The sequence below is a fragment of the Centruroides sculpturatus genome, unplaced genomic scaffold (assembly GCF_000671375.1).
Source record: "Centruroides sculpturatus isolate CEXI.00-Female unplaced genomic scaffold, Cexi_2.0 scaffold1513, whole genome shotgun sequence".
NCBI classification, from domain to species: Eukaryota; Metazoa; Arthropoda; class Arachnida; order Scorpiones; family Buthidae; genus Centruroides; species Centruroides sculpturatus.
Window position 1 is genome coordinate 148,625 of NW_019385687.1, and position 19,128 is coordinate 167,752.

The 19,128-nt window shown below is 32.1% G+C and overlaps 1 protein-coding gene across 1 annotated transcript; it reads left to right on the plus strand.

The window, feature by feature from the left end:
- The first annotated feature begins 642 nt into the window (after positions 1-642).
- LOC111641204 (coiled-coil domain-containing protein 137-like) lies at positions 643-18,891 on the plus strand. The gene is made up of 4 exons (XM_023387340.1): positions 643-2,432; positions 11,030-11,258; positions 17,865-17,950; positions 18,741-18,891. The coding sequence occupies exons 2-4, from the start codon at positions 11,062-11,064 to the stop codon at positions 18,818-18,820; spliced, it is 363 nt and encodes a 120-aa protein (XP_023243108.1). The 5' UTR covers positions 643-2,432; positions 11,030-11,061; the 3' UTR covers positions 18,821-18,891.
- The last annotated feature ends 237 nt before the right edge of the window (positions 18,892-19,128 follow it).

Here is a 19,128-nt window from a genome sequence, read left to right on the forward strand (position 1 = left end):
GGCTCTCAACCGGCCATCGCAAGCCCCGGCAAGGCGTAATATATATACAAACATCTCCAACCCGATATATAATATAGCTACAACCAACAGACTGCCGAAAATCTATCGGGCTAGTTTTATGCTAATTATTAAATAAATTACGTAATCAATTTGGTACTAGAGGTAAGCGTTAGGCGCCATCTCTTATTAATATTAATAATTATAAATAATTTTAATTAATTTAAATAATTTGGAACCGCTGGGAGAAAAAATCGGCCCGGAGCGGGACTCGAACCCACAACTCCTGCTTACCGTGCAGATGCGTTGCCAGTTACGCTACCCGGACCTCCGATCCGATCTCCTCTTCCAGCGTATATAATGCGTATTACTGTATATAGTTGTATTTAGAGGCAATAGATGGCAACTACATATGACTTCAGGCAGGTGACATGGACCACAGGCCAGTGCAGAAGGGACAGACAGTGGCAACGAAGACAGAGCAGGAAGCATGAGAGGAGAGTGACCTAAGGAAGGTGTTCGTGAGCGCGCATTAAATTTTTTTTTGTGCGATAGCCTCCATTTTGACCGTAGTGTCACGTGACTGGAAATGATGTAAGCAAATTTTCAGGGGCTTATATCTTGGGAAGAGTCGCGTGTAGGGGTTGATTCATTAGACATTTATTGTTCGCATAAGGGGCTACCCTTTGCAGGTGGCGACCCTCTCATTCAGAGGGTAAATCTTACCCTTTTACATAATTGTTTAGGTAGATATGAATGCACAGCGTTTATCCAAAAGTAATTCCTACTTGTTATTCTATAAAAGTTACAATCAATTTGTGTATACAAGGTGCATAGTTGTCCTTATACACTGCATGTGTATAAGGACTATCAGTACCGGCCCGAGGCAAGTTTTAGGATGGAACAAGATCCTATTATGGCACCCCCTTGGTTGTCCCTAATCTATACCCTTTAATTTTCTTTACTACTTAGGCACCCCCTAGGACTTAGCGCCTGGAACGGCTGCTCCGTTCACCCTAAGGTAGGGCTGGCTCTGAGAACTACTATGCGACATACAACATATGATACAGTAATGAGTGTAGCTTGAAGACAGGAAAATGAGATATATACATGTTATAAATGCATGAGAAATGAATGAGATCACATGTATGAACATGTGAGAAATACACATTTTACAATATTGGCTTGATATGCACATTAACATTCCAAGTTTTCTATCCATGGTATTCGTGTATGCAAGATGCCCCTTCGTACTAATTTAAATCGGTCGTGCTCTACAACTTTGTAATTGTAATTAACTTTTTTCTGTATTGTGCATAATTTTTGAGATAGAACTGCTAACTTCAGAATTTTACCACTAGGGGTGCTGCAAACAGTTACATCTTGTAGCGCATAGTCACTTTACCATGAATTTATGTTCACGACTAGCTGTTTATGTTTGTCAGTTCTGTGGGTGTATAAGACCTTTACTTTGTATCCTGTATATAATAAATATGCAGTATATACAAATTTATACTTTGTGACAGTAAAACCACACAAGAAATGCTATAGTTTTTTACTTGGCTGCCTGGTCACATAGGAATCCAAGGAAATGAAACAGTTGACAAACTCACAAAACAAACAAACTGTAATCAGGCAAGAATGTTTTGACCATAGCCATAGATTTATACAGCCATAAAAACAAATACATGTATGACAATGGCAAGAGGAGTAGGACAAGCAGCTAAATAACAAACTACACACTATGAAACCAGACTTAACAAAATGGACAATTAGCCAGCAGAAAAATTGAAAAGAAGAAATTGTACTTGCTTGACTGAAGAGTGGTCACATGTGACTCAAACAGCTGTCTGATAATGAAGAATATCCAAATTTACAATTAATATGCTCACCTTCTCATACTCCACTTATGGTTCAACACATACTACTAACCTGTCCCCAATATAAAACAAGCAGAGATTATTTCCAACAATAAATATTCCTTGGTGACAACAAAGTTCTTTGTATGTTACTAGCTGACAATGGACAAATTTAATCTATTATGGCCTATCTTCAAGCAAAAAACCTATATTTTGAGCTCTAAATGGAATATACAATAGAAAGATTTATGGATTCTTAAAACAACCAAAAGAATATTCAAATACCCAAATGCCTAGACCTGGTACTTTTTGGCTTACTAAGACCCTTGTACCATACATCCCAAACCTAACCAACCATCCAACAAATTTATACCCAAATGATGTGTATAATAAATACCTAAATTTAATTTTTACCAATAAATTATTTTAGGAAACCAAATGCTGTAAATCTTCCTCCAAAAGAAGTTCAAGAAATTCCACGTAAATTACGTGAGTTGATTAGACTGAAGAATCTTGTGAAAGAAAACAAGATAAAAAAGAAGAGAAAGAAAAAGAAAAAGGGAGACTACATAACTGGTTAGATATGCATCATATTTCCTTAAAAAATTTAGCACTAATATTATTCTAGCTATAACTGGATATAACATTTGTTAAGCTTTTGCTAGTAAATAAATTTATTTGAAAATATATATAACTGTGTATAAAGAAAGTAAAAAAAGAAGAAAAATGTAACAGTTGTTGCATTTTTCTTTCAAAATGAATGCTACCATTTTAAAATATTACAATTATGTCAGTCATTATCCAAGAAGTATGCAATGTATGCCAATCAATAGAATACAGTCAACCCCCCCTATAATGCGGTAGATACGTTCCACTTTATAAGAATTTCGTGTTGTAGGAATCCTTAAATACATAAGCCAATCACAGCTTGGCACATATGCAGTTTACGGACTACGGCTGTTTGAAAGGTTTTCTTCCATAAAATTAATCAATTCTAGACTAATTTGACTCAGCATTTCCAAATCAAGTATAATTTCTTGGGAATAATCCATATAAACTATGCTATAAACAAAAAATTGTTGGATTACTTACCGAGTGTGCATCGTTTGACGATGCCGTTGCTTAAACTTGTTTTTGTCATGAAGCGGCTCATTGAACGGGGGGGGCACGTGTTTCCTGATAAATTACAGTGGTACCTTGGTATACGTCTGCTTTAGAATACATCTAATTCGGAATACGTCCTGTTTGCACGAAACAAATTTTGCTCAGTATACAACTTTTGTTTGGTATACGACTTAATTCAATTATACGCGCCATCTATGAACAAGTAGCACTATCGGTGTACTAGGCCAGACTAGACGTTCGCAGTGCCACAGTTTATAACTTTGTTAAATCTCTTCTGATTTTAATTTGTAAGTAAAATTTTATTATTTTTATTAATCATGAATTGCAAAAAGGCAAGTGAAAAGCTACAGAAAACTATAAAAAAAAATGACTAGAATCACAATGGAACTGAAAAAAGAAGACTATTGAGAAATATGAAGATGGTACAAGTGTTCGAGATTTAACTGTTACATACCGTATTCCAAGAACGACAATATTGACAATTGCGAAAAATAAAGACATTATTAAATCTGCTAACATTGCAAAAGGGGTTAAATCAATTTCTAAACAGAGATCAAAGACATTAGATCATTTTGAGAAATTGCTTTTGCTTTGGATAACTGAAAAACAGTGTGCTGGCGACATCGTCTCGGAAGAAATTATTTGCGAGAAAGCTAAAAAGATACATGCTGATCTCATGAAAAATCAAGCAGGAACTATCCAGGAAAGTGAGGTGTTTAAAGCTAGCCATTTTTTTACATGAGAACGGATTAATCAATTTTACATTACTTCTTATGGGAAAGGTTGGTTTGGTATACATCCAATTTGGTATAAGTCCAAACATCAGGAATGGATTAAGGTCGTATACCAAGGTTGCACTGTATTTTTATGTGAAAAATTTGCTGAACTTTGGAGACATCATTAATATAAATATAATTTTTATGGTCGTTAAATAATAAATGGTTTTTAGTAGGTTTGCTGCTCATTTATACTCAACGGTTTGTGCAATATTCGTTATTGGTCTAGATTCGACCAATCCTGTCGCAACACGAGTCGGCAATGACGTTTTACCGCATTTTACGAGTCTCTTTTAGCGTCTTTATACGAATACGGTCGCAATTTTTTCGCCACGATATACGAATCCATGTTATATGAACCCGTGTTATAGGGGGGTCTACTTTAACTGTCTAAGTTTCATGTCTTGCATTCAAATGCCTTGTTGTCTACTACCACTAGGAAGCACTGTAAATGAAAATGGCAAATCTGCAACAGAGAAGGCATTTTGTGTTCTGCAGTTCACAAAGTCAAAATCACTCATCATTGTGCAATGTGAGTTTTGCAGACAATTTTAAAGTGATATACCCACAATATATTTATTATGACCTAAACAACTTTTACAAAAAATTATTTTAGGAAAACAAATGCTGTAAATCTTTTTTTCAGTTGATCCACCATGCAAGACAAACTTCTTTGATAATATGGACAATTCCAGGAGAACGTAAAATGATTCAAAGTTTACAAACTGAAAAACACAAAATGCCTTCTCTGTTGCAGAGTTATTGTTTTTGTTTATAGTGTTTCCTAGAGGCAATAAACAACAGAATGCTTGAATGCAAACTGTGAGATGAAATTTGGAGAGTTACTGTATCAATTGGTGTATATCATATACTCCTCAAGTAATAATTAACATAATTACAGTAATTTAAAATTATAGAATACATTTTGGAAGACCCTGTATAGAGTGACAACATGCACCAAAAATTGTAAATAAAATAAATATTACTGTCTTTTGTTGCTAAATTTAAAGATATAACAATTACAATGAAAGAAATTAACAAAAAAAAATTACAAGCACATTCCATACATAACCTATCTTATTCATGTAAAAGTAGAACAAATATTCCATGTTTATCTAAAGATATTTCATATATGAGTGATTTGATTTTTTTTAGTAATATTAGTATAATATATTCAAAATAAGATATATTTACATTTTCAAATTTGAAGAGCAAGTCTTCATAAGAACAAATTTAATATCAGTATAAATTAAAATAACATTATAAATATGTAGCTTCTGTACTCAATTGCTTCTTGTTCTCTCTATTTAGTTCCTCGAAAGTAAGCACAGAATTGCTATGGAGAACTTATCATACAGTAACACTGTTGATTGGTAATATAGACTTTATTTTATAAGAAGGAAATGCATTTTTGGGCTATTTGCTCCACTTCAGTTCTTATCATACATATTTGATGAAACTACAAAATAATTTACAGTAAAATTAACAGCTATTTATTATCCTATATACAAGTAAAACAAAAAAAATTTGATTATCTAAAATGATATTTAATTAATAGTGACAGCTGGAGTAACCAAGTTTTTTAAAATGAAAGGGTAAAACTAATAAAACTCAAATTAAAAAATAAGTAAATAATAAAATAACTACAAAATACTACTAAAATGTGATAAAAGGTATAGCTGAAAAACATAAAAGTTAAAACTTACTAAAAAAATTAGAAAAAGAAAAATTGACACATAAAAAACACTAGAGATTTTGCTGGTTAACTTTAAAGTAAAAGGTGTAAAACACTTCACTGTATGTTTATTGGGTAGACTGACTATCATATGGTACAGTGAATTAATAAAATGTGGGGGAGGAAGGACATCTTAAAATGGATTCTTCTTATTATTCCAATAATGGTTGACAGATTTCACTGATGACAATGCAGCAATCATGTTGCCTGTCACAAAATTTGCAATTTATGAAAATTATGTTTATCTGACGATTGGAGTGGCAAATAGCCAGAGAGCAGTTGGGATTAAACAAAAAGTCACTTGGTGAAAAAGAGTATCACAGAACATGAGGTTCAGTAAGTCAAGTAGTCAAAGAGTATCAGTTTTATGAGGTTGGTCTGATACAATTTTACTGTTAATAAACAAAAATAAAGTTGCTTGAGAAACTGTCATAAAAACTTTTCATTTTTTTTTAATATTATTGGTTGTCCTTTATTTCAGGTTGGTACAAAAAATCACATTAAGCAAAAAATGACCTGACAAATAACTTTTAAAAAAGTAACCTGGCCAATAACTTTTTTATTTTGATGAATAAAAAATGTTTGGCAAATGGGTTGGTCATTGTTATAAAAAAGCCATGATGCCCCTGCAATGCCAGTGTTTAAATTCATTCTATTATTTTTGTTGATTTTAACTTTTCTATTTGCCAACTTTTTAGCAAGTTTTAACTTCTATTTTTTTACATATATACCCTTTATCTTATTTTAATAGTATTTTATAGTTATTTTATTATTTAATATTCATATTTTTTAATTTATTTTAATTTTACTAGTTTTACCCTTTGTTTTAAAAATTCAGTTACTCCAGTTGTTACTATTAAATATCATTTCAGGTAATCTACTTTCTTATGGTTTTTACTTGTATATAGGATAATAAATAGCTGTTAATTTTATTGTAAATTATTCTATAGTTTTCATCAAATATGTATAATAAAGACTGAAGATGGACAAATACCCCAAAATTCTTTTTTTTTTTTTTATAAAATAAAATTTACATTACCAATCAACAGTATTCCTGTACAGTAAATTCTTCATAGCAATTCTGTTCTTACTTTTAAAGAATATAGCTTGGTTATTCTTCAAAGATTGCAGGGGGAAAAAAATACAGTAGAACCTCATTAATTCAAACTAATTGGGGAAAAGCCTAGTCAAAATTAGGGCAAATCTGAATTGGCAAGATTTTTTACTGAAATGTGTATTTGTATTGGTCCAAAAAGTACACTTTTTATTTAAAGTCAAATTTTATTTGCACTTTAAATGAACAAATAATTAGTGATTTTATAAACTTTACAATGCAAAAGTAGTAGCAGCATTGTTCTTACCATATATATAAATTACAATCCAATACTTCAACATTGCCAAACAAGCTACTGAATTTTGCAGGCTATATTTTAAATTTACTTAATAATTAGAATCAAAGCAATTTGTGTACAGATAGGAACCATTTCTTGATAAATTTAATAAATGCTGGGGTTAAGGCAGAAGTAGTGAGATCCATAGAGGACCATGGGCACTAAAGTCCCTGTCAGCACTGAGAGTGACCAGTATGGTTATATTTGAATTAATTCATTAATTAATAGTTCAAGAAGAGGAGATTGAACAGAGATCTGGTCAGTGTAACTGGCAACACAACTGCAAGGCAAGAAGGAGTTGCAAGTTTGAATTATACTTCAGGCTGATTCTTTTCTTCTAGAGTAGTTAAATTAAATTTTAAAATTTATTTATTATTAAATTTATCAAGAGATGTAACCTAATTGCCTACCCCTAGACAAATTGTCTTGATTCTGATTATTAAGTAGCTTTAAAATATAGCCCATAAATCTGACAGATTGTTTGGCTATTTCCTATCATTGCCAACATTATTAATTTGAGCTTAATTTAAGAACTACTAAGTTTTGTTTGCAATTCATTTTCTAACTGTTCCTTGATCACATCTTGATGTATGTGTCTAAGGGTAAAGTAATATTAATAGTTATTAAAGCCTGAACTAGAATCAACAAATTTATTATTTAAAAAAGTACAAATTACAAAATAGTAGTTTGAATTATTGTGAATTCCAAATTAGCTAGGTTTTACTGTGTGTGTGTGTATAACATAATTATGTCTTTGTTCTGACACAAGAAATTTGTTGTAGTAATTGTGCNAACAAATTTAATATCAGTATAAATTAAAATAACATTATAAATATGTAGCTTCTGTACTCAATTGCTTCTTGTTCTCTCTATTTAGTTCCTCGAAAGTAAGCACAGAATTGCTATGGAGAACTTATCATACAGTAACACTGTTGATTGGTAATATAGACTTTATTTTATAAGAAGGAAATGCATTTTTGGGCTATTTGCTCCACTTCAGTTCTTATCATACATATTTGATGAAACTACAAAATAATTTACAGTAAAATTAACAGCTATTTATTATCCTATATACAAGTAAAACAAAAAAAATTTGATTATCTAAAATGATATTTAATTAATAGTGACAGCTGGAGTAACCAAGTTTTTTAAAATGAAAGGGTAAAACTAATAAAACTCAAATTAAAAAATAAGTAAATAATAAAATAACTACAAAATACTACTAAAATGTGATAAAAGGTATAGCTGAAAAACATAAAAGTTAAAACTTACTAAAAAAATTAGAAAAAGAAAAATTGACACATAAAAAACACTAGAGATTTTGCTGGTTAACTTTAAAGTAAAAGGTGTAAAACACTTCACTGTATGTTTATTGGGTAGACTGACTATCATATGGTACAGTGAATTAATAAAATGTGGGGGAGGAAGGACATCTTAAAATGGATTCTTCTTATTATTCCAATAATGGTTGACAGATTTCACTGATGACAATGCAGCAATCATGTTGCCTGTCACAAAATTTGCAATTTATGAAAATTATGTTTATCTGACGATTGGAGTGGCAAATAGCCAGAGAGCAGTTGGGATTAAACAAAAAGTCACTTGGTGAAAAAGAGTATCACAGAACATGAGGTTCAGTAAGTCGAGTAGTCAAAGAGTATCAGTTTTATGAGGTTGGTCTGATACAATTTTACTGTTAATAAACAAAAATAAAGTTGCTTGAGAAACTGTCATAAAAACTTTTCATTTTTTTTTAATATTATTGGTTGTCCTTTATTTCAGGTTGGTACAAAAAATCACATTAAGCAAAAAATGACCTGACAAATAACTTTTAAAAAAGTAACCTGGCCAATAACTTTTTTATTTTGATGAATAAAAAATGTTTGGCAAATGGGTTGGTCATTGTTATAAAAAAGCCATGATGCCCCTGCAATGCCAGTGTTTAAATTCATTCTATTATTTTTGTTGATTTTAACTTTTCTATTTGCCAACTTTTTAGCAAGTTTTAACTTCTATTTTTTTACATATATACCCTTTATCTTATTTTAATAGTATTTTATAGTTATTTTATTATTTAATATTGTGAGACCTGGAAACAGTGCAAAAAAAAAGAAGAAAGAAAAATTTGTTAAGTTAAACCATCAAGAAAATAAATTATATAAGTGTTGAATCTGCGACACTGAACTTTGATGTTGATGCTCATAAAGAATAGTGGAAAAAACAAAATTTTAGATAAAGAAAATTAAAAATGGAAATATTTAACACTTAAAATGCAATTTAGAAAGTAAAATGAAACTAGAAAAATATTAAGAATGAGCATGGGTGTCATAGTCATCGACAAAACGCGATCAGAGTCTAAGAGATAGTGTCGGATAGACCATATCTAGCTGACCTTTCCCGCACCCTGAACAGAGCTCCATTTACACCTGGAGACAGGTGGGAGACCAATTGAGAAGCAAGGAGAAAAAGGTCTAGCAATAAGCGATGAACCGAATCAAGAGGTTTGATAAGAACTAGTTCAGAAAGGACAGAAGAGCATCATCCTCTCCAGACCATCGGGTGCACTCAACGTCATCAGTTCCTTGTGAATCCTTAGACATTTTGTGTGGTTAATTTCAACACCAACAAAGACTGACTCGCCAATACCCCGGGGCTCTGCCAACATGAAAAGAGAAAGGAAAGAACTTTCAAAGACAACATGAACCAAATTCTGGACTTCCGGACATTGACCTAATTATGTAAGCATTGTCACCTAAATAAACAGTTTCTTTGTGAAACACTTGTCTCTTTCTGCCTCCTTAAAACTGCCACCCACATACAAATTGACCTTAGTCCATCCCAACAGTAGGGAATAAACCCCCCTTAATTGGCAAGCTTACAATATTCATATTTTTTACTTAGTTATTTTTTAATTTATTTTAATTTTACTANATTTGCAATTAAAGACTAATTTGTCTTTAAAACAAAATAACAAGTTTTAAAAATGTTTCATTCAGTAAAAATGAATCTCATATTTTGATCATTCTTTCTTCAAGTGATTCTTTAGCATTGGATCATTTTTCATCATATCTCTTCTCCTGTCATATTCTCTTCTCTTTGCCCTGGATTCTGCAGGTATGATGTTTGTTTTTGGGTCTATTGTTTACAATGCATCACATATGCCATTCATTGCTGGAAAAGGAAGTGACTCAGAATTGTGAGGCCATCCAATATCAGTTGGCTAAAAGTAGATTTAAGTAAAGTGTCTCATTCCCTCCAGCTCACAATCATTCTCTCACCTACCATACAGTGAGAAAATAATGAAATTGCAGAAAGATGGTAGTTTCTCCAATGCTTACAGCTTCTCATAATTTTTTTTATTTCATTAATCTGCTCCTTGGTTTGTTTCTACCAACCAGAATTACAATTTTCATAATTTGAAAAGGATCACAAAGTATTTAGTGGAAAAATGATGATCAGGGGAACTAGTTACTTAGGATAGAGGCTGAAATATGCTGTAATTTCTCGAAGCAATGTAATCAAGCAGCAAAGCATGCTGGAACCTCTTCTCATTAGTGCATTGTGGGTAAGGACTATATTAATCATGAAGCACCATTTTTTTGTTGACCTATGCAGGAAGTAACATCTCCTTGTGAGGGAATGATGGCATGCCATGGAGACTACTTTTTTCACTCAGAATGGAAATGAAAGTTTTTATTTTCATGAAAATATACAAACATAGTACACTTCTTCATCCATACTTAGGCATTACTTGGTTGAAATAAGTTGTTACTATACATTTATGTATGATATATTAAATGAAGTGCAGGTAGGTAGGGATGTGTGAGGGAATAACATGCAAATACATACATCTGGATTTTCAGCCTTTAAACAATTGATGAAAATCACTTTTAGCATATATCATGATTGTGATTGGAATGATGACTACAATGCAATGTTTTCTGCTTTAAAGTTAGGACTTTTCTATGTGTTATGAAGTAAGGACATCAAATTGTCCACTTCTCTGAGAATGATCCATGTATAAATTAGTTTTTACTTCAATAAAGCAAGTTTTGAAGTAATTATATTAAAAGAATTGCAATAGAGTTATAAACTAGATTTTTAGTAAAGGAAAGGCTAATTTACTAACTAACATTTCTTTAATAGTTAAAAGTGATAAAGAAAAAGAACAAGAAGGAATGACAAATCCAGTGAAATATATACCGGATAAAATGAAACAGAGGGAAAATGAAACGGAAGAGCATTTCATTTGGAGGATTAATCGACTAGTCAGTCAGTCACTTGTGGAGGCAGAAATTGACCGAAAATATGGTGTTGATGTTTTAGAAAAAAATGAAACAGTAAAGAATGACAAAAAGTTAAAAAATAAACAGTTGTAAGTATAATTATTGTTGATTTTTTTTTTAAAGTTTTTGTTTACATTTAAGCAAAGAAGAAGAGTCTATAATCTATACAATGCTTCAGTTCTGTATCTTCAATACCAATATATTGGGTTGTTCGGAAAGTAAGTTTGTTTTTTTTACCACTAGACGGGTTAGTGGTATTTTTCCTGCAATTTTCGTTCTAAACCATATTATCATTATATATTTTGACAGCTAGCATTTTATGGCTTATTTATAAAAAATTTTGTTTGATTTCGTGCAATTGTTTATTTTTTGTGTCCCATCAAATATGGAAGATCGAAAGCAGCAACTTCGGCATATTTTGCTTTTTTATTACCAAAAAAATAAAAATGCTGTTCAAGCAAGAAAAAAATCATGTGACATGTATGGTGGAGATGTGTTGACAGAACGACAGTGCCAAAACTGGTTTACAAAATTTCGTTCTCGCAATTTCAGTATTGAAGATGCACCACGTTATGGATGGCCAATTGAAGCCAATGAAAACAAAATAAAAGTACCGATTGAAGCAAACTGCGGAATAACAACACGTGAAATCACTAAGAGATTAAATTTGTCAAATTGAACTGTTTATGAGTACTTGAAACAAATTGGTTTCGTTTCAAAGCTCGATATATGAATTCCACGAGTTCTTAAAGAGAAATGCTCTATTTGGTGGGATATTAAGGAAATTTTTTTTGGAGATTTTACCAGACAATTTAACAATTGATTCGAAAGTGTACTGCATTCGAGTAAACAAATTGCGTAATATCATCAAACAGAAAAAGCCAGCCAGAATTGATAAAAAAAAAAAAGCTGTAGTGTTTTACCACAATAATGTCAAATTTCACACAAGTTTGGTAACTCGTCAGAAACTGTTATAACTTAGATGGGACGTGCTATCACACCAACCGTATTCGCCAGATCGAGCACACTCAGATTATTACTTGTTCCGGTCTGTATAACTTTTTTTAACTGTAAGACATTTACTTGAAATGATAATGTCAAAAATCACTTGGATCGGTTTTTTGTAAGCAACGATCAAAACTTTTATGAATGTGAAATCGTGCTACTACCAGAAACGATGACAACAGGTATTTGACCAAAATGGTCAACATATAATTCAATAAAATATTTATTTATCATAAGAATATTGCGTTTTTTTTCCACAGAAAAAAAACGAACTTACTTTCCGAACAACCCAATATTATACAGTCAAAACAGTAATTTTCTAGGAATTAGCACATCCACAGATGCCAAAATCACCAAACAATCAACAACTTTATTTTACCCAGATAAATTTTGGAAATTTACAATATTTTCCTCCTCAGTTGATTTCCTTCAATACAAGCAAAATAAGGCACAAATGTTTTCTGATACACTTTCAATTCCAATGTTTCAACTGTTAAATAATATTAATGAATGAAAGTGGTTTAACTATTTTTTAAACCATAACATTTTTAAAAAACCTTAAGCCCAGTATATCTAAATAAATTACTGTGCTACGTAATATTACTTTGTACACAATCATTGTGTACGAAGTAATATTAGGTAGTATACCTAGGTAGTATGTAATATTAGGTATACTTAGGTAGTATGTAATATTAGGTAGTATACCTAATATTACATACCACTATTAACTATAGTATTTTAACCATATATATAATACTATTCCCATAGAGGTTGTGGCTCTTGCATATTTCTGATGGGCAATATATGGTTCCTACTCTGACAAGGTTTGGCCATCCCTGGTATATAATATTGAGTAAAAATAATTATTTTATTTTAAAAATACCTACTTTATTGTTGAACTAGCTCTCAATTCTATTTTTTAATACTAAGATTTGTAAATATGGATGAAAACTTTTCTATAATGACTATTCATATCACAAGCATGACCATTCATCATCATTATAAAAGTTGTTTATTTTTCACAAAACCGTCATAATCTTGGTTTATTATTAATATACTACTATTTTCAGAAAGAAATTTTTATTTTGACAATCATTTAAAGAAAATTTTACTAAATTTCTTCATACATATACTGTATAAGAATTTAAGATTTTACAAATATAACAAGAAACTATTTATTGTGACATCATCACAATTTTGGGAGCTGCAACATTTAATCATATTTTTATTTATTTAATTTAAAATATATGCTTTCCACCTCAAATTAGTACTGTAGTGTTTTGCCCCTGTACATCATACTTTTCCTGTTACCAATTGAGTTTTGCCTGTCATCTATCTAACTCCTTTCAGGAAAATATTTGAACTGAAATAACGTGACTTCTGGTTTGCATCAGAAATTCGTATATAATTAATAGGGACCTCCTGTCCTTAAGCTTTCCATATATCTTGACTTTCATGTATCTAACACCATTTTCAAGATTATACAGAAGGTCAGATGGATGACAGTGGGAATTTATAGGTCTACAATTTTTTCAAATTGCAGCCCAATAATTTGCTTGTATGAAATGAGTGAAAATTCAAAATTTAGTTAACCAGAGACATCTGTAAGAAAATTTCAAAGTTTCGAAACAATATAACAAAGTTGTCATTGTATTTTCATTATGCATTGAGAACATAGAAGATGCAAAATATCATTTTCCCTATAGAAAATAAGCACATTTATAAGCATCATAAAAGAAAATGAAGATATTTTGTACATCTCGCAATGTTTCTGAATTATATCCCTTTTCAAATAGTGTTATAAGTAATTTTGATTGATTTTTGCTATTATTATTATTAATATCAATATTCAGTAGAGCGTCGATTATTCGAAAGTCAATCATCCGAAAGAATTCCAGTCAGCAAATTTAAATTTTCGCCAGTGCTGTGGCACTGCAATCTTTGGCTATGTCTTGGGCTACTCAAATATTTTACGTTTTTGATACTAAATTAACTTCTGAAGTATAATTTTTTATTGTTTTTATATTTTTAAATATATTTATTTTGTTCGTATAATATAAAAAAATAATTTTTAACGATACAATAGTCTTTGTTAGACTTAACATCGACGAAAATTCAATGCAAAGCGACACGCAACGGAGAAAAATGTGAAGATGGGATAAATTAATATATTTTTTCATACATAATCGGTTATCCGAAATACCGATCTTCCGAACAACCCCAGTCCCCAATTGATTCAGATAATCGACGCTCTACTGTATTAACAAATTCCAGTAAGAAGTGATAAACTTATACAAGTAGTAAGTTAGCATGTTTTAATCATTCAGCCCAGATCCTCAAATCAATGGTTAGTGATACAATAGACAAATGAACTGTTAATAGCTTCTGTCAGTGACTGTTTATTTCAATTTTTTAATTTATTACATTAAGTACATCTGTATCTGGCCATGCATTGCTGTGGCTCAAAATGTATCTATTATAAATATATAACACTCCCTGTGGGAGGGAATTTAAAAAAATCCCTTCTTAGTGTACATTCTCTTGATGTACTCTATTAAAATGCAATCAAAAACACAAAAAACTGCATCTAAAATAGTATAATAGAAGCTGAGTTCTTCACGGTAAGCCTTAATTTTGTCCCTCTCCCCATGGGGGAATTTCGACATCTATATAATATACAACTTTGGACAAGTGCACTGCGTATCTCGCCAACCACACGAGTGCACCGTGCAGCTACCTATCTCATATGCATACGCGTCTTGCCCCTCACCACACACTGACATCAAAATATCTTTTAATTTATATGAATGTTTAACAGAATAATATACAGCCTATGTCCATCCTGAAGGTCCATTCTAAATATTGGTGAAAGAATTTTTGAAATCAGAAGTAGTTTTGGAGATTACCTCCTAAATCCAAACTTACAAACTTTACCTCTTTATAATATTAGTATAGATATATTATATTATATTATATTATATTAAAAACTTGAAAGTTATGCAACTTTTCAAATAAACAACTATCTACAATTAACCAGTATCCGGCGCGAAATTCTTTAAAATCGGAGAACGTTTTTGATTCCCCTCCTGGGATCTTCTTCAGGCTTACTTTTTATACCTTTTGTTATAACTGAATTCTTTAATTTGAATGTCTTTTAAAAAATATGGAACGGCCATTTTTCAAAAAAATTTCCGAAAGTGGAAGGAATCCACGTATTATTTCAAATATCATTTTCTACCAATGGGGATTTGTTGTGTGCAATATCTCATAAAAGTTATCTTATAAAATATATTATGATTTATCGTCAATTAAAAATTGCCATGCTGCAGAGAGATTTATATCTTCTTTGAAATTAATGCATGCGGATTTGCGATCGGCTTTAAAGATTTCCACTGCCTCCAAAGTTCTTAGTTGTCCCTGGTGTTGGGTGGTGCGAATAACATGCGCTTCATCGAAGATAGGTGTGATGCCCGGGTTTGTTGCATACGTAGATAGGGCCGTCGTACATTTATTATGTTCGATGTCTGATTTATGCTCTTTTAATCTTGTGGCCAATGAACGCTTGGTGGATCCGATATACACTAAAGGCCTATCCCATCTGTTATCTTTTAATGGAATACTGTATATCCCTGGAAGCCTGTTTGGGTCCGAATTGTCCTTCCCGTTCCTTAATAAACTGTAAATGGTTGGGTTTCTTTTGTATGCAATCTTAATTCCCTTTATTTTTGCAATTTTTTCGTACATTGCCTTTAGATGCGGGTTATACGTTATTGGTACCCTCTGTACGCTATCCTCATTTCCATTATTTAGTACCTCTACCTTTTCTTCTACAAGATTCTGCAAACGCTGGTGCTGTTTACACAATCCTTTTATAATATTGCTGTAACCATGCTCTTTAGCGATCTTCCTAATGTAATTTAATTCTCATTGGAGGGCTTGGGAGGTGGAAGAATGCATATATGCTCTTTCTACTAATGCTCTAAACGCCACTATCTTATAAGAAAGAACTTAAGAAGATAGACACTCCAGATTGCGCAACGGTATTGGATTTTAGATCCTTATACCCATCAATAAAATTCAACCATGTTTTTTTGCACTTAGGGACTTCCTTCTTTCTGGCATAGAGGACACCACATTGCACCACAATATACTCGAGTTAGTGCATCTGGCTTGTTACAATTCCGTATTCCAATTCAAGAACACCATATACAAGCAAGGAAGAGGAATGCCAATGGGAAGTCCATTATCTGGAGATTTATTCGAAATGGTAATCAGAATATTAGAAAGCAAAGTCCTTCCCTCCTTTCTCCCAAATATTAGCCTGTACGGAAGATATATCGACGATATAATTATCCTTTGGAAAACTGAGCCGGATATAAATCATTTTATGGAAACAATGAACAACAACCCATATGGCCTCGTAGTGGAACTGGAACAACAAAGTAAGGATAAAGTACACTTCTTGGATATAGTCATAGATATGAAAGAAAGGGTGGTACAAACTTATGTATACAGAAAACCTACAGCGATATCAACGTATATACCTTATAAATCTTGTGACCCATTTTCTTATAAGATAGCGGTGTTTAGAGCATTAGTAGAAAGAGCGTATACGCATTCTTCCACCTCCCAAGCCCTCCAACGAGAATTAAATTACATTAGGAAGATCGCTAAAGAGCATGGTTACAGCAATATTATAAAAGGATTGTGTAAACAGCACCAGCGTTTGCAGAATCTTGTAGAAGAAAAGGTAGAGGTACTAAATAATGGAAATGAGGATAGCGTAGAGAGGGTACCAATAACGTATAACCCACATCTAAAGGCAATGTACGAAAAAATTGCAAAAATAAAGGGAATTAAGATTGCATACAAAAGAAACCCAACCATTTACAGTTTATTAAGGAACGGGAAGGACAATTCGGACCCAAACAGGCTTCCAGGGATATACAGTATTCCATTAAAAGATAACAGATGGGATAGGCCTTTAGTGTATATCGGATCCACCAAGCGTTCATTGGCCACAAGATTAAAAGAGCATAAATCAGACATCGAACATAATAAATGTATGACGGCCCTATCTACGTATGCAACAAACCCGGGCATCACACCTATCTTCGATGAAGCGCACGTTATTCGCACCACCCAACACCAGGGACAACTAAGAACTTTGGAGGCAGTGGAAATCTTTAAAGCCGATCGCAAATCCGCATGCATTAATTTCAAAGAAGAAATAAATCTCTCTGCAGCATGGCAATTTTTAATTGACGATAAATCATAATATATTTTATAAGATAAATTTTATGAGATATTGCACACAACAAATCCCCATTGGTAGAAAATGATATTTAAAATAACACGTGGATTCCTTCCACTTTCGGAAATTTTTTTGAAAAATGGCACGTTCCATATTTTTGAAAAAACATTCGAATTAAAGAATCCAGTTATAACGAAAGGTATAAAAAGTAAGCCTGAAGAAGATCCCAGAAGGGGAATCCAAAACGTTCGCTGATTTTAAAGAATTTCGCGCTGGTTACTGGTTAATTGTAGATAGTTGTTTATTTGAAAAGTATACAACCCGGTGTGGTGAGAAAGTACATTAGTTATGCAACTTGTTGCTGGATTTTTTTTATCATAGCAGTTATTGCTAATTAGATGGAATGGAAATTTTAAGCTAAATTATTTTTTGTTAGGAAAAGAAAATTATCACAACAGAAGAAAAAAGAGAAAAAACTAATGAAAATTGAAAACAAAAAAGATGACTTTGAAGAATTTAAAGGTATTACAGTAGACCCCCTTATAACGCAGGTTCATATAATGCAGATTCGTATATCGCGGCGAAAAATTGCAACCGTATTCATATAAAGAGGCTAAAAGAAACTCATAAAATGCGGTAAAACGTCATCACCGACTCATGTCGTGACAGGATTGGTCAAATCTGGACCAATAGATGACGAGCAGCCAAACTACTTACACACTACAGAGAGTTTAGGCGGGTACTATCGTCTGTACAGTATATAGGCCTAAATTAGGTACCGTAAGTCTGTAAATTACAGGTACAGTACTGTAAATGTATACATTTCTTGTGAAAAAAACATTTTTTATTCAACGGTCATAAAAATTATGTCTCCAAAGTTCAACAAATTTTTCACAGAAAAATAACTTATCAGAAAACGCGGGTGCCATTTGGTGTGCTGCTCCACGACGAAAACAAGCTTAAGCAATGGCGTCGTCGAACAGTGCACACTCGGTAAGTTATCCAACAATTTTTTGTTTATAGCATAGTTTATACAGATTATTCCCAAAAAATTATACATGTTTTGGAAATGTTGAGTGAAATTAGTCTAAAATCGATTAATATTATGGAAGAAAACCTTTCAAACAGCCGTAGTCCGTAAACTGCACACGTGCCAGGCAGTGATTGGCTCATGTATTTGAGGATTCCTACAACACGAAATTCTTATAAAGCGAATGTATCTATCACCTTATAGGGGGGTTGACTGTACATATGTTAGAAATTTTTATATGTAATTTTTCATGTTTAACTGAGTTTTAGTTCTTCTTTTCAGATGAAATAAAATTTGGAGAAGTTGTAAAAGAACCCCCAAAGTTGACATGTTTGAAACAAATTACTAAATTTGTTAAATAATCAGATATATCGGAATATCTTGATTATGGGTGTATAAGAAAATAAAAACGAATGAGGACTGTACAATGGCACTTGGAATGAAATTTGTTTTTAATAACATTTTGTGATCAGTTCCATTATCGGTCTGACTTACAAAAGTAGGTAGATATTCTGAATACAAAGGAAAAACTTGTTTCTAAATTCTAAACTAAAACGACTTAATTCTATATACAATCATTACATGGTGGTACACACGTGTTGCTACTATCCTTCTTTGTTCTTAGTCCGATCTCCTTGTGAGTCTCTGCTCGCTCGTCCGTCCGTCCTTG

What these genes read in the sequence shown, in the direction of transcription:
- LOC111641204 (XM_023387340.1), top strand. Translation starts at nt 11,062, where the DNA reads ATGACAAATCCAGTGAAATATATACCGGATAAAATGAAACAGAGGGAA. An exon ending in AAGTTAAAAAATAAACAGTT is followed by an intron (nt 11,259 to 17,864) that starts GTAAGTATAATT and finishes ATTTTTTGTTAG; the next exon opens with GAAAAGAAAATTATCACAAC. An exon ending in TGACTTTGAAGAATTTAAAG is followed by an intron (nt 17,951 to 18,740) that starts GTATTACAGTAG and finishes TCTTCTTTTCAG; the next exon opens with ATGAAATAAAATTTGGAGAA.